A 14,674-nucleotide genomic window follows, 5' to 3' on the forward strand; every position below is an offset into this window, starting at 1 on the left:
ACACACACACACACGTTGGTTTACAATAACTAATCAAATTGTGCTGGAGGGTCAGGCCAGTGAGTTATTCATCTCCAGTGTTGCGTAAGTGAGCCACAGACATAAATGTATGACTGACATACAGCAGCTGTTTGTGTTTGTGCACGCGTGTGTGCGATAATGTGAAATAAACCCACTAATAGCACAAATGATCTGTTTTAGGAGCCTCACGGTTGGCTGGTGGATTTAGTCAATCAAGTAAGTGATCTCAACAACGTTATGGCTGTTCACCATCATACATTACAAAAAAAAAGAAAAAAGAAAAGAAGTTGTCTCTCTGGTTTCTGTGTTTTGTCCACACAAACTGCCTTTTTGGTCACAGCTGGATTGACACAAAACAATACACACGTGCAGTAAATTAGTCCTCAAGTGCCAATGCCAGGCTGAGACAACACAGCAGTGAGCCATAATCATAAATAATATCAATATGTAACATTGCATACAGTTTAATTGACTTGGGCTGACAACCCATTGGTTTAAATTAAGGCAACCTCCACATTACTCATAATATAGCGTATTTATTTACATCATATATAATAGTCCTATTCATTGTGTTTATATCTGTTGTTTAGGCAGACGCAGGTTTGTATATGTCAATCAATCTGTATGTTTCAATGACGTCAAGCTCATGTATTGGATCTGTGCAGTTATGCTACCGTTTTTTTTTTTGGTAGTTCTTTTTCCAAACTGACTTTTTTTTCCTGGTTTCTGATTGGCTTATGTGGCAGATTTGAGTTATAGCATCACCTGTTGCTTTGGCATGTTCTTGACAACCTACCAACACATTTCCAATCTGACAGAGAGAGATAAAAAAAAAATGTGGACTTAAAAAAACAAAACAATTCTAACTGTTAGATTACCAAGTATCTGTTTAAATATACTGTACGTATGCCTTTGTCTCTGCTTGTAGTTTGGAGAGTTGGGAGGATTCACCGCCATCCAGACGAAGCTCAACGCGGATGAGATTGAAATAGCTGTAAGACTACCCGCCCGCATGTCCCTCCCCTGCCTTGCTTACAAACAGCCTGACATACCTTTAAGAGTAATGACATTCTTTCCACCCTGGTTCTGTACGAAGAGACAGTCAGACTTTGACACGGACGCCGACCCACACTTGTCCGCTCTCAGCTGCAGAGTCTTGAGGTTCCTCTTATCCCGCCACCTTGTAATGGTTGAAATGCTCTATTGTTTCGTCTCTTCTGAAGCGTCCTTGTACTCGCGCTTCCTTTGGGGAGCGTTGCCGGAAGCACAGTGGTGGGAAGCCATTGATTTTTATTTATTTTTTTAATGGGGAGGGCGCTCCTTCTGTCCATTAGCATATTAATAGGTTAAGAGGGATAGTGGAAGTGTACCACAGTGTTCACGTTCTGAACATTAAAAGGGACATATTATGGAAAATGACCTGTATGACCTGCCAGCATATCAAAATTAGAAGCTAAGCAGAGCTGCATTGAAAATGTTTTTGTTTTTGTTTTTTTCATTAGCAAAAGCGGCTATAAAACAGCCCATACTTGATTGTGTGATAAAGTTGATGTCGATGTAGTATCAGGGTGTGTTTGTTGGTGTTTTCCATGCACCACATGCTGTACATTGCCCCCGGTTGTCATGGTAACAAAAGCCAAACTCGACATAGGCCCGGTAGTATATGGGGTGATCTATCAAGGGTTGCAAAATTCTTTTTCAGCGGGGATATCAGTGAGACAAAACAAATTGGGTGTGTAAAATTGTACCCTTAGGGTCAGATTTGTTAAGACATGTGCAAACTGGTTTAAATTAGGGGGTGGTGGGTGGCTGCAGATCGTCCCCTTTTAAAGTCCTATAACACGCTTAGCAGCCAGAGAAAGTGAGATGTGAACACAGAAGGAGAGTAGGAGGATGGCTTCCTCCTTTCCAGGCTCCCAGGGGCGACCCATTCATTTGTCTGCTGAGAAACAGGAAGTCAAGTGCAGCAGTGAATAGCTGAGGGGAGGCAGTAGCAGCACGAGGCTTCAAGCCGATCAAACACTGTCAGACTGAAACACACAAGCCATTCATTCATTCATTCATTCATTCATTCATTCATTTAGGCAGGCCCTCTCGTTTAACATTTGAAGATCTATTTATATCACCCACCACCGCATTTCTACATTCACACGGCAGTGAAATCGGAGTGTATCAATTCACATGTACCTCTCGTCCTGCTGCCACATCTCAAAAAGCAAAAATATTTATTGTGATATTGTACTTTATAAAGAAATTTGCAGTAATGACAATTAATTAAAACAGATTTTTTTTTTCAAATTAACAGCTATTGTGCTACTCCTGGTAGCTCCTCAGTAAGCCTTAGTAATATGAGTTAATCTTAGCAGAGGTTGAAGAATATAAGCCTCTGAATATTGTTATATTATCCAGCCAGATAGTGTTTTTCTATCATTTCTCCCCCCCAAAAAAAGAAGAAGAATCGGCCAAAATTGGGGCTCTTCGTCGGGTCACTCGTATCTTAAGGCAAAACTGTACTCTATAAGTAATTTGAAATTATTTGGTTTCATTCATCGGAATTTTGAAGCTAACAGACAAACAGAACGTTTTTTTTTTCTACAGTGTGTATCCGCTCTGGTCCAGCCTCTCGGCGTTTGTGCCGAATACCTCAACCCTAGCCTTGTCCAGGTAAGTCATGTCATGTGCAGGTGCATCACAATATGCGCAGTGAATATCATTTCTAGTTATTCTTAGCTTGCTGTGTTTAAGTGATTCATACTGATGATATTCTAGTTTTTTTTTCATGTTGCCAAGGGCCTTACCTAAGATTTAAAAAGTGTTGTATTGTCTTTATCGTATGTGTTCCAGCCGATGCTTGATCCAGTCATCCATAAAATGATCACATATGTACAGAACCTGGAGGAAAAGGACCTCAAAGACAAGGTAGTGTTTTATTGACGAATGAAATTAAGGCTGCACTCACACTGCAGCTCAATTCCGATTTTTTTTTTCCACAAGTATCTGATTTTTTTCATGCAGTGTGAACGGTGCAAGTCCGATTTTTTTTTACACCAGACCTGGGCCTCTTTCGTATGTGGATATAAATCGGATATGTATGCAATGCGTCTGCACTGTGAACGCTCATCCGCACGCATCCGAATCATACGTCATCAAAAGCCTGATAATGCGCTCTGCGCGGGCGGGAGAGAGTGCTTGGAAGGGAGACTACTGACACAAAGCTGTTTTGAGTAACAGTGTTAACTTTTTATTTGTCTTTAATTGAATTACACTTGAAACATGAAGCGTAAAGTTGACATTTGTGGCGACAGTAGAAATTCAGCCCTGCAGACGGTTCATCACACACGCCAATGACGCGACGTCATCTTCAATGAAATGAAGATATCGAGGAGTCTCATTTCCCCAAAATATTTCTACCTCTTCCAACCTGAGAAGGAAAAAAATGAGTTTGACGGGTTTCTGCTCTGATTGTAAACACTGACGCTCGAGGAAGCCGAGGACAGCAGCCAAACACGAGCGAGCGTGAAAACAGTCCAACAATCGGGAGGGAGCGTTCACACAGCTTAATTTGCATAATTTATGCAGGCAAGACCCATAATTCCAACTCCTAACACGTCCGCGAAAGGCCAGCCCACCAATAAGTAGCGCGCGTATGCACAGCTAATTTTGCATATGGCGCTGATAAAGGTCGCTTGCCTCGGCGGCTTGGCTGGCGGTAAAATGTTGCGAGTCGGGTTAATTCCGTGAACACTACAGCGTGGACGCTACGTGTTGTGAGTTGTTTTGGCCTTTTGGGTGTACTTCACTTGACGTGTGCTCTTTGCGTATGCGAGTCGCATCATATTAGCTGTCGCATTTTGTTTTTGTAATGTAAACAGTGCATAAAAAGATCAGATTTAACAACAAATCTGAATTAGGCATCACGCCCTTGCAGTGTGACTGTAGCCTTAGAGGAGGCAAAGCCAACATACAAAATTCTGCTTTCAAACAACCTTTAAAATTTACAGTGGTGTTTTTCTACTCAACTGAGGAGTATTTGTATGCCTGTAAATTCTATTGTCTGTAGCGGCTGGTAAGCATCCCTGACCTGTTGTCGGCCATCAAGCTGCTGTGTATGAAGTTCCAGAGGGAGATGGTCACGGTGGTCGATGACCTGCGGCTCGACACGTTGCTGCGCATGCTCAAAACCCCCCATTTCTCCACCAAGATGAACTCCCTCAAAGAGGTGAGCCCACCGCAAATACCTTCTGTGCCTTGTTGTCTTACCTTTTGGTTGTTGTCTTGCAGGTGACAAAGTTAATAGAGGAGAGCACGGTAGCGAAGACTGTGAAGAATGCTATAGATACAGATAAACTGCTAGACTGGCTTGTGGAGAACTCTGTCCTGTCAATAGCGCTAGAGGGTAAGAAATGCAATCGTCAGTTGTAATTAATGAGCATGGCCACAACATTAGGTACAGATGTGCAATCAAATAATATCCATTTGTAGGAGATCTTTTGTAGATAAGCGGGAATGATCCATCTATCACTAATGTACACTAATGCTGAATACAATAAATACACTTTACGTTAAGTCCACATGTAAAGGTTACATTTAATAATGTAATTATTCCCTCTTGTCATTACAGGCAATATTGATCAGGCTCAGTACTGTGAGAGAATAAAGGGAATCATTGAGCTGCTGGGAAGTAAACTCTCCCTTGATGAACTCTCCAAGATCTGGAGGATACAGGTTAGCATCAGCGAACACACCAACTGGTGTTTTATCCGAAAAACAAAGAATAAATCTCATTGTGTGTTTGCATTTAAGGCCGGCCAGTCGTCTACTGTGATCGAAAACATACACACAATCATCGCCGCCGCCGCGGTCAAGTTCAGCTTCGATCAGCTCACCCACCTGTTTGTGCTCATACAGAAGGTCGGCGACACGGGAGGATGAGTCGCGTCGGGTAAAAAGCGTCCTTCGTCTAAAATGTTTGTTGCGACTCATTCAGAGCTGGGAGGTGGAGAGCGATCGCGTCAGGCAGAAGCTGCTCAGTCTGATCGGGAGGATCGGCAGGGAGGCACGCTCTGAAAGCACCACCGGCAAGGTGAGTCGCACATATGTCTGCATCAGTCAAGCAGCTGGACTCTTGAGTGAGCAGCCTGTCTGAACTGTGTGTTTAAGGCTGGATTTTACACTCTTCAATGCCATCAGTGCCCCCCCCCTACTTTATTGCCGTCCATCACTTGCACCCACGCTACATGGCTGAGTTTTAAGCAATATTTTTGGGATTTTTACACTATACTGTACAGTGTAGTGCCATGTTATGCACCTACATGCCGAGCAGCACTGTGTTGTCCTGGAACAGATGTTGCATTTAGTTAGGAGCAAGAAGAAGAGGCAGAGAAGGTTCCCAACTAACTATGCAAACTCCAGTTTCCACAGGGTAGAGTGCTGTGTTTGTCTGTCTTGCTTCTTTGTATGTGTTAAAGCAGCAGGAGTTTGAAGGTTTAAAATTACCGTAACAGCTATGCTTATAATTACGGTTAGCTCTTTTGTGGTGTTTTGCATTATGTGCTAGGATTAAGATAGCAGAATTTCTTTAGATTAAACTGTATGGTTTGGTTGAATATTTTGGTGTATATAATATATCGGTTTAATTCTCTTTTGTTTTATTCACGTGCCACTTTGAGTTACAAACACGGCTGTGTGAGCCAGTGTCATATTTTCTTTTCCTCGAAGTGATGTTAGAGTATATGAGAATGAGAACAAGCTCTAAAGAATACTAAAAAATGGTTTTAATAATTAGAAATGTGATTAAATCTAGTGAGAGGAGATGAAACTATTTTTAATGTTTTTTATAAGGTCTCACTCGCAAATGGTTCTGGAACGTATTGCCTGCGATAAACGGGGGTTCATTTTATTTCGAATACATCAAGCTGGCTTGTGTCCATCTGTACTTTCATGCTAGTCTGTCAGATAGCCAGTTTGAAATGATCTAATTTAGTCCTCTTTTTTTCCGTCCAATTTACACAGCCTTGACAGATGAAGTCGCAACTGTCACTTGAATCATGCAAGGTAAATCTAGTCTGACATACTAATTGTGTGCATGTGCGTTGCGTTCAGGTGCTGGAGGTGCTTTGGGAGTTGGCGCACCTCCCCACGCTGCCCACCAGTCTGGTTCAGCAGGCGCTGGAGGAGCACCTGGGGATCTTGAGCGACGCCTACGCTGTCAAGGAGACCATCAAACGCAACTACATCATTAAATGCATCGAGGACATCAAGAAGGTGGGGGAGGAGCAGACCTGTATTCTTCCCTGCTCGTTTATGTTTATTTGCTCCTTGAGTATACATTTCATTGTATATTCTTTATGGTTATAAAGTTGAGGCGGCTCAAGGTTCAGCGGGTTCGACGGTTTTAAAGCCAGCGCGCTGCGTTTCTTCACTTGTTTGCGACTGCTTTCACCTGAAGCTGAACCGTCCCTTTTAACTGCACTTGGGTTCTTTATAGAGTGATTTGTGAAAAGCTCAAGCATACACACTACTGTTATAGTATTTTTTATTTTTTTACTTATTGGATTCTTGGACTTTTCCTAAGATCAAAGACAATATTATGAACACAAAAGCATTGATTGGACCATTAGGGATGTCTACATTTGTTTGATTTAGAATTTTGGCCCACAGATCAATAATTCTAGCACACTTTCCCCCCTAAGCCTAACTGAAATGGGGAGGGGAGGGGTGGGGGTGCACCTCTTCACTCCTACGACATAGCCAAGCAGCTTTGGTTACCATGACAACCAAAGTGGAGCGAGTACGTTGCGACTGAGTAGTTACATTTTCTCAAGCAGCCCAGAGTTTATTTTCCATTGTGGAAACTGAGCACCGAATTACACTTGTCATTTTGTGTGAATTGAATATTGCAACTATCCCTCGTGGCGTGGGGGTAATCATAACTGCGTATGTCATCATTCATTGTGTGTCCCAGCTCAAATGAAATGTGTACTGTCCAGACTCAAGAGGACCCAAAAGGCAGCGACACTCAAAGTTCATTTCTATCTGGCTCTTGGGGAAAGAGGAAATCTCTGTCGGTGAAAGTAAGAGAAGACGCCCGATTTGATTTTTTTCCCTTTTTAAATTCCACCGACTTCTCTTGTCTTCAATCTCGCTGCTTCACGCCTGCCAACCAATCGCCGCGGAGGGTCGTCGGGAGTGGGCTTTCGTTGGTCACAGGTTGATATTTCACCCTTGATTGTAATGCGAGCAAACTCAACCAGGTGTATGTTAATCTTGGGTTTGGCACTTGCTAATGATTACACAGCGGAGCTAAACTATATGATGGTACTTAACGTAACTACTTGATGAGTGGTCATCTTATGGTGGGTGTGCTTGCACGTTTGCAAAAAGGAATCCAATCAGAGCCGTGGATCTAGGACAAAATTTTAGCTTTTGTGTTTGAAACGTAATGATCCTATTTTGCATCCATGGAGCTGATTCTTTTCCTCACATGGGTCTCGCTACTAAAATCAAAGGTCAGCTATTTCAAACCATGCATGATCAAAAGTAAGAGGTGATGCTTCTTCACTGCTTTGTTCCTGTGTGTGTGTGTGTATGTACATGACAGGCTTCTCAGCCGAGCAGCCCTCAAGCAGTTTGGGTGGTACCCGCCTTGCGTCAGTTGCACGAGATCACTCGCTCCTTCATCAAGCAGACCTACCAAAAGCAAGACAAGGTGACACTAAAAAGTCATAAAGGGCTCTGAGTGGCCAAATATCCCAATTCACAGCGTTCTCTAATGCAGCATGCTAATCAATAATGTTCAATGAATCGAGAAAAGTTAAATTCACATATGTCGAACTGCTTTTTGAGTTTGTGTGTATTTCAAAGAGTTTCCTAAAAAGGCCCTAAAGTGGGGCTAAACACAGAGAAAAAATATATATATTTTTTTAATATTAAGAATATTTAATGTCATACTATGCCTTCCTACAGAGCATCATCCAAGACCTGAAAAAGAACTTTGAGATCGTCAAGCTGATCACGGGTTCCCTTGTTTGCTGCCATCGACTTGCGGTGACCGCGGCAGGGAACGGTTGCCTGTCAGGCTCCACCATGGTGGATGGAAGATACACCTACCAGGAGGTGCTTTTCTTTTCCTCAGTTCAACATAATTACGTCTACTCTCCTTATTTTGGACTTGCGTTCCTCTCTACCGTCAGTACCTGGATGGCCACCTGCGCTTCTTGGCCTTCTTCCTCCAGGAGGCCAGCCTCTACCTCGTCTGGAACAGGGCCAAGGAGATCTGGGAATGCCTGGTGTCCGGCCCGGATGTTTGTGAACTGGACCGTGAGGTATGCAGACAGTTATGCAAATGCAGTGTTTGGGAGCGTCTCTTTTAATCTCTCTCTGTTTCTTTCTTCAATCGTGGCTCTGGAGGGATCATACTGATCATCATCAAACATTATCAAACTATCATTATCAGACTAAATTTTAACTGCCCATTTACTTCTTTTACCAGACCCAACTTCTTATTTGATTATATTGTTGACCTTGATTGTATTGTAACCATTGTGTATTCCAGATGTGTTTCGAATGGTTCACCAAAGGCCAGCATGATCTAGAGAGCGATGTTCAACAGCAGCTCTTCAAGGAGAAGATACTGAAATTGGAGCCATATGAGATCACCATGAATGGTCAGGCGTGCTTTTATTTGGCCTCCTAATTTGAGTATTTGATGCACCTCCTAACATCTTTATGCGCCCCTCAAGGTTTCAACCTGTTTAAGACCTTCTTTGAGAACGTCAATCTGTGTGATCATCGACTAAAACGCCAAGGAACTCAGCTGGTCTGTCTCGATTTGCGTATTTTTCTGTTATGTGATGTTCCGTAAATAAGAAATGAGAGCTATCCTCAATGTGGTTTCAGTGTGTGGAACGCATTGACCTGGCAGGGATGGACTTTATCTGGCGTATCGCCATGGAAACCCCTGATGAAGAGATAGCCAATGAAGCGATTCAGCTCATTATCACATACAGCTACACCAACCTCAACCCCAAAATGAAGAAGGTTGGTGTCAGTGTCTCGCTTCTTTTTGAAGAGCTTATTTTGAGATGACCGCAGCAGAAAATAAAGGAAGCATTAGATTGTATTCAACCATCGCTGACCAATTAAAGCCTATTGATTAACTTCAACTTGTCCCCCTCACAGGATTCAGTATCTTTGCACAAGAAATTCATTGCAGATTGTTATAAGAGACTAGAGGTGAGTGGTTTTGCGCTACTCTATTAAGACAACCGATTGTGCCTTTATTCCTTTTTCAATAACACACCGGAAAACACTTGTCTTTGTTTGTTTTTGCATTGATATCAGGCAGCCAGTTCGGCCTTGGGCGGCCCTACTTTGACCCACGCTGTTACCAGAGCGACCAAGATGCTGACAGCCACCGCCATGCCCACGGTGGCCACGTCTGTGCAATCACCTTCCAGGTACAATGCAGGAAATATTTTTCATCAGGATTATATGATCTTCGTCCATCTTACAATGTCTTGTTTTTATCCAGATCCACGAAACTGGTCATAATAGAAAGACTGCTGTTGTTGGCTGAACGCTATGTCATCACTATAGAGGTAGGCCTCTTCAATGAAACGGACCCCTCTTTTGTTTTACAGTATGTGTGATCAAATACTGTTAATATTGTTGTGCAGGTAGAGATAACGATTAGCAAAACCCAAATAATGATTTTATCATTACTGTCATGATATTACTAAAATCAAAAACATTGCTAGATGTTGTATTTTTTTAAGGGGAGGTCGACCTTAAACATTCCTTGACAATAATATGTTTATGTGACCTCACTAGTCTAAAAGTGATATTCAGATTAATATTACATTTGTGGGATATGAGTTATGAAGCAAAATCCAGCCCTTTTTATCCATCTCAGGGGGTCTAAATTAGTGTTGTTCTGATATAGTTTTTTTGGCCCCCGATACCGATTTCGATACCCAGCTTTGCAGTATCGGCCGATACCAAACGTTTTTTTTTCCCAACATGAAAAAGCTGTCCTGTCATTGGTTCAGAGCATTCAAGGGCCAATAGGAAATCTTAGCTCGGCATGCAGTGAACATGTCACACATCAGTAAATGCCAAGATGCTGCATCCAAAGTCCTATATTAGCGTCAGAATTAATGGTATCAGCATGTTACTTGTTACCCATACCGATACAACTGTTTTAATGCATTATCGGGGCCTCTGCCAATACCAGTATCAGAACAACACTAGTCTAAATATAGTATTCAGGTTGCTATTGCTTTAGTGGAATATGAGTTAAGCAGTATCATCCAGCAGTTATTATCAATTTTGCCACTTGCTTTCGACTTAAGATGACATCACAGCTGCTCAGGCAACGACCAATCACAGCTCACCTGTTTTCTGAAGCTGAGCTGTGATTGGTTATTACCTGAGCAACTGAGATGTCATTTTCACTCGACAGCAAGTGGCAAAAAGGCCGAAGCAGTTTCACGACTTTTATGAAAAACATTTTGCCAACTCAACTTATGTCCAGAAAAGCTTTAACGACATTTGTTACATCAGAATCACTAAGTGGTAATATTGAGTCCCTTTCACCTTCGCTTTGTTTTTATAGGGTCTACGTGAATAGCACATTACACTAAATACAGTATTAATGACAATTAAAAATTTAATGGATAATGCTAACCATTTGAAATAATCTCACGGTTGATCTATAAAGCGTTTTATCCCTATTTGCAGGATATGTACTCAGTTCCTCGCACTATACTACCTCACGGGGCTTCCTTCAACGGACACCCTGTCACTCTTCACATCACTTATGAGTCAACCAAAGACACGTTCACCTTAGAGGTACTGTAACTGCTCCCCTTAGTGCCCTCCACTATGCATTTATTGATTCACATCTCCAGAGGAAATCTCATTCTGTCTCTGTCCACGTCTTTGTCCCCGCAGACCCACAGTAATGAGACGATAGGAAGCATCCGGTGGAAGATATCCGAGCACTTGAGCTGTCCGGTGGATAATGTCCAGATCTTTGCCAATGATAGTGTGGTACGTGTTAGTGATTATAAATAATAGGAGCTCTGAGTTCCTCTTTTTTTTTTTTTAAATACTATTTTTATCTGTCACTCCCTCATTAAAGTATTGTACACCTTTCCCAGTCATGTGTTTCCCCTGAAGCCAATGTCAATTCTAAGTTGTCGTATCCATTTGGCTTAAAGCGTCTACAGAGTGGCAGGGGAAACACTACCTTAAGCAACATCCCTGCTTTTATTTATTTATTTCTCTCATTCGATCCCTCCGCTGTCCCTTCACCACGTGTTAGTTGACCATGAACCGGGACCAGAAACTGCTGTCCCAGCTCAGCTTTAGCGACGAGCAGAACCTGACTGTGAAGAGCTCCGGGACGGGCACGCCTTCGGGCAGCTCCGAGTCCTCCGCCTCAGCCTCCAGCAGTTCCAGCTCGGCCGTTTTCAACTCCGCTTACGCCCTGGAGCAGGTAGCGTCCACATGACCAGTAGAGACGCTTTTACTTTCCACATGTTGTTTTGGTTCTGATGGATGTGTGTGTGATTGTCTCTTACCAGGAGAAGTCCCTGCCTGGTGTTGTTATGGCGCTGGTGTGCAATGTGTTTGAGATGCTTTACCAGCTGGCTAACTTGGATGAAAGCAGGTAGAAAACTCTCTACAGTCTTCTCCTACATATTATTAGTGCAGTAATAACAAATTCACCTATTTATGTTTTTTTGTGTGCAAACTACTCCCAGCTATTCACCATTTTTATGTTTTTTTCTGGCATTAGGATGTCGCCATATCCCTGTATAAATAGGAAAGTAGTACAGTCATTCCTATTTTAGGGGTATTTTGAAGTGAAACATTTAGACTGAGGAACTAACTTTTTTTTACATGTACATGCGCTTCCAAACACTTTTAATGGGGGTGTTAATAAATTTTCCCCCCCTCTCTGTTTGTGGCAGGGCTTGGTCCCTCTCCTCAGCAAAAAATGGAGGTTTTCAGTATAATATATAACTTTGGCTTTTTAAATTGAACTACTGAAATAACTTAAACAATCTGATATACTGAAACACGCCTGTAGATTGGAAAGATGTCAGGTTAGCTGACAATAAAATGTGTTTTCTCTCTTCCCAGGATCACTCTGCGTGTAAGAAAGCTACTCCTCCTGATCCCAACAGATCCTGAGGTGCAGGACGCTCTTGACAACTTTGTCCCCAAAGAATCCAGCGTATGGAGCCATCAGGTAAAGCTGGACATTTATTTTTTGAGAGAAAGAGACAGAGAGTGAGGACAATACATGTTAAACCTATTGCATGTTTAGTGTGTGATTTACTCTAGAAAACAGCATGCCTCACACAAGACAATGTTAGTTGTAGTACCAAGACTGACCCATGAGAGGCAGCATGGTGCCAATTTGCAGTCAGACTCCTACTGTTTATTCTTCTTGTAGAAGACATTGTTCACCCTTGGCCAGGGGACAGGCTCTCGCTCACCATCTATGGCCTCTAAAAATCAGCATCAACCCAGCGCCGCGTCCATCCTGGAGTCTTTGTTCAGGTCCTCAGCCCCGGGCATGTCTACCTTTAGAGTGCTTTACAACCTGGAGGTAGGTGACATAGACGCAAAGAAAATAAGCTTCAACCTAATAAAGTAGTATAATAAATTATTGTACATTTAACCAAATAAGATGCTCACTGTTTTTCATTTACGCCTCAGGTGCTGAGTTCAAAACTCATGCCCACATCTGATGACGAGATGGCTAAAACCAGCAGCAAGTCCTTCTGTGACAACTTCCTCAAAGCAGGAGGCCTCAGGTATGACACATACAGTATATGGAAATGGTTATTACGGGAGGTGGGGTGGCTTAATTTGCTGAATTTGAATACAAGCCCCAGAAAATTCTATTTTGTTCTTCTCCTAAAAATATTCTCTGTTTACTTGCAGCCTGGTGGTGAATGTTATGCAAAGAGACTCCATCCCATCAGAGGTGGACTATGAGACCCGACAAGGCGTCTACTCCATCTGTCTTCAGTTGGCCAGGTGCACTGTCAAACGCATCATAGACGCCCGAGAATCAGATCTCTCGTGATCAACTATTTTATTTTTTTAATCACAGGTTCCTCCTGGTTGGCCAGAGTATGCCCATGGCACTAGATGATGATGTCATCCGGGACGGCGAGGCGCTGTCGTCCCGCCCGTTCCGCAATGCGGGCCGCACTGGCCGCCAGCTGTCTCTCTGTGCGACACCGGAGAAGTCCTCCTACAGGCAGATGTCGCTGTCCGAGCGCTCGTCCATCAGAGTGGAGGAGATCATACCCGCTGCTCGTGTGGCTATTCAGGTAAAGCGTGATAAACTATCTTTGGAGCTTTCAGCGGCAACACATGTGCTCCTTTCTGTTCCAGACCATGGAGGTAGGCGACTTCACCTCCACTGTAGCCTGTTTCATGCGACTGACCTGGGCGGCGGCGGCAGGGCGACTGGATCTTGTCGGCAGCCCGCAGACCATCAGAGAGACCCATGGCTCACTTCTATCTCAGGGAGTGCGCACCAGGGTCAGTAGCACAGGTGAGAGATTGCATTGTAGATAGAGGGCGGACTTGTCAAGGACACCTCGGGATTATTTTCTGAGATTACTACATTATTCATAAGTTATTCAAAGAGAAAACGTGGGAGAATGATATTAGTCGCCATACTAACAATTTGCGTTTGCTGTTTGCAGGAAGTAACTGCAGCTCCAGCAGCGAGGGAGAGACCACGCCCACCGCACTGCACGCCGGCATTTGCGTCCGCCAGCAGAGCGTCTCCACCAAAGATGCCATCATCGCTCGTGAGGCTCTGTCGCTCCTGGTCACCTGCCTGCAGCTGCGCTGTCAGCAGCTGTGTAAGAATCAAGCCGCAAGTCACGCTCGCCAGTCACAAGAATCGAAGCCCTCGCTCTGTATCTCATGTTTGTTTTCCCTCCACAGCCTCTTTTTACAACCTGCCTTCTGTCAACGACTTCATCATTGATGTGCTGCTGGGATCTCCCAGCGGAGAGGTAAACTGCATTTCAAGGAGACTTGCGTTTCTTTCTCGGGTTTCTAACGTTTCTGTGATACTGTTCCATAATAGTCAAGTACCGAATGGCTCTCTTGATTCATTTTCACAACTGGGCAGATAACAAAAGATATATCTAGTTAATTTATTTCACACTTGCTGGGTGGCATTGCACTAATTAATTAGGTGCAAGTCATTTTTTCGTAACATAGACTTATTTCCGCCCCATGAAACAATTTTACTCACCCACTTAGAGCATCAGGTGTGTTTTAAATTATCCAATTTTAATTCACTTATTTTTGTTTATTCAGCGACATCCCTGAGAGAGCAAGTAACGGCTATCTGTTTGCTACACAATTAAGAAATAACACATTTGATCAAATTACCTTTAACAACATTATCACCATATGTCATTATTTATACTTAATGATATTCATATATGTGATGACAATCATGTTAATGATTTCCTCACAATAATTAGGAAACATAAATATCGATACGCAACACTTCTAAAGCACTCTGCCAGTGTTTACGTTTTCAAATAATCAATTCTACAACATTCCTAGAAAATCTTAATGTCTCATCCTTGGTGAACTATTT

At 42.9% G+C, this 14,674-nt stretch overlaps 1 protein-coding gene across 2 annotated transcripts in view; it reads left to right on the forward strand.

The window, feature by feature from the left end:
- The window catches only part of usp24 (ubiquitin specific peptidase 24), a 33,412-nt gene that overhangs the window by 7,086 nt on the left and 11,652 nt on the right, over window positions 1-14,674 (forward strand). Inside the window, exons 6-37 of one of the 2 annotated variants that reach the window (XM_086089105.1) lie at window positions 202-237; window positions 950-1,015; window positions 2,620-2,685; window positions 2,866-2,940; window positions 4,082-4,240; window positions 4,303-4,417; window positions 4,643-4,746; window positions 4,825-4,932; window positions 5,009-5,104; window positions 6,124-6,285; window positions 7,011-7,094; window positions 7,622-7,729; window positions 7,987-8,136; window positions 8,214-8,345; window positions 8,576-8,687; window positions 8,763-8,839; window positions 8,920-9,060; window positions 9,202-9,255; window positions 9,364-9,479; window positions 9,554-9,620; window positions 10,762-10,872; window positions 10,975-11,073; window positions 11,348-11,521; window positions 11,610-11,695; window positions 12,172-12,280; window positions 12,488-12,643; window positions 12,754-12,851; window positions 12,982-13,077; window positions 13,154-13,376; window positions 13,441-13,603; window positions 13,758-13,919; window positions 14,005-14,075. In XM_086089105.1, the coding sequence (XP_085945231.1) occupies window positions 202-237; window positions 950-1,015; window positions 2,620-2,685; window positions 2,866-2,940; window positions 4,082-4,240; window positions 4,303-4,417; window positions 4,643-4,746; window positions 4,825-4,932; window positions 5,009-5,104; window positions 6,124-6,285; window positions 7,011-7,094; window positions 7,622-7,729; window positions 7,987-8,136; window positions 8,214-8,345; window positions 8,576-8,687; window positions 8,763-8,839; window positions 8,920-9,060; window positions 9,202-9,255; window positions 9,364-9,479; window positions 9,554-9,620; window positions 10,762-10,872; window positions 10,975-11,073; window positions 11,348-11,521; window positions 11,610-11,695; window positions 12,172-12,280; window positions 12,488-12,643; window positions 12,754-12,851; window positions 12,982-13,077; window positions 13,154-13,376; window positions 13,441-13,603; window positions 13,758-13,919; window positions 14,005-14,075 (3,576 nt within the window). The remainder of the gene's footprint in view (window positions 1-201; window positions 238-949; window positions 1,016-2,619; window positions 2,686-2,865; window positions 2,941-4,081; window positions 4,241-4,302; window positions 4,418-4,642; window positions 4,747-4,824; window positions 4,933-5,008; window positions 5,105-6,123; window positions 6,286-7,010; window positions 7,095-7,621; window positions 7,730-7,986; window positions 8,137-8,213; window positions 8,346-8,575; window positions 8,688-8,762; window positions 8,840-8,919; window positions 9,061-9,201; window positions 9,256-9,363; window positions 9,480-9,553; window positions 9,621-10,761; window positions 10,873-10,974; window positions 11,074-11,347; window positions 11,522-11,609; window positions 11,696-12,171; window positions 12,281-12,487; window positions 12,644-12,753; window positions 12,852-12,981; window positions 13,078-13,153; window positions 13,377-13,440; window positions 13,604-13,757; window positions 13,920-14,004; window positions 14,076-14,674) is intronic. The other variant, XM_086089106.1, reaches the window with a different exon arrangement.

The sequence above is a fragment of the Leptonotus elevatus genome, chromosome 11, assembly GCF_054856555.1.
Source record: "Leptonotus elevatus isolate MCC_2025b chromosome 11, RoL_Lele_1.0, whole genome shotgun sequence".
Taxonomy (NCBI): Eukaryota; Metazoa; Chordata; class Actinopteri; order Syngnathiformes; family Syngnathidae; genus Leptonotus; species Leptonotus elevatus.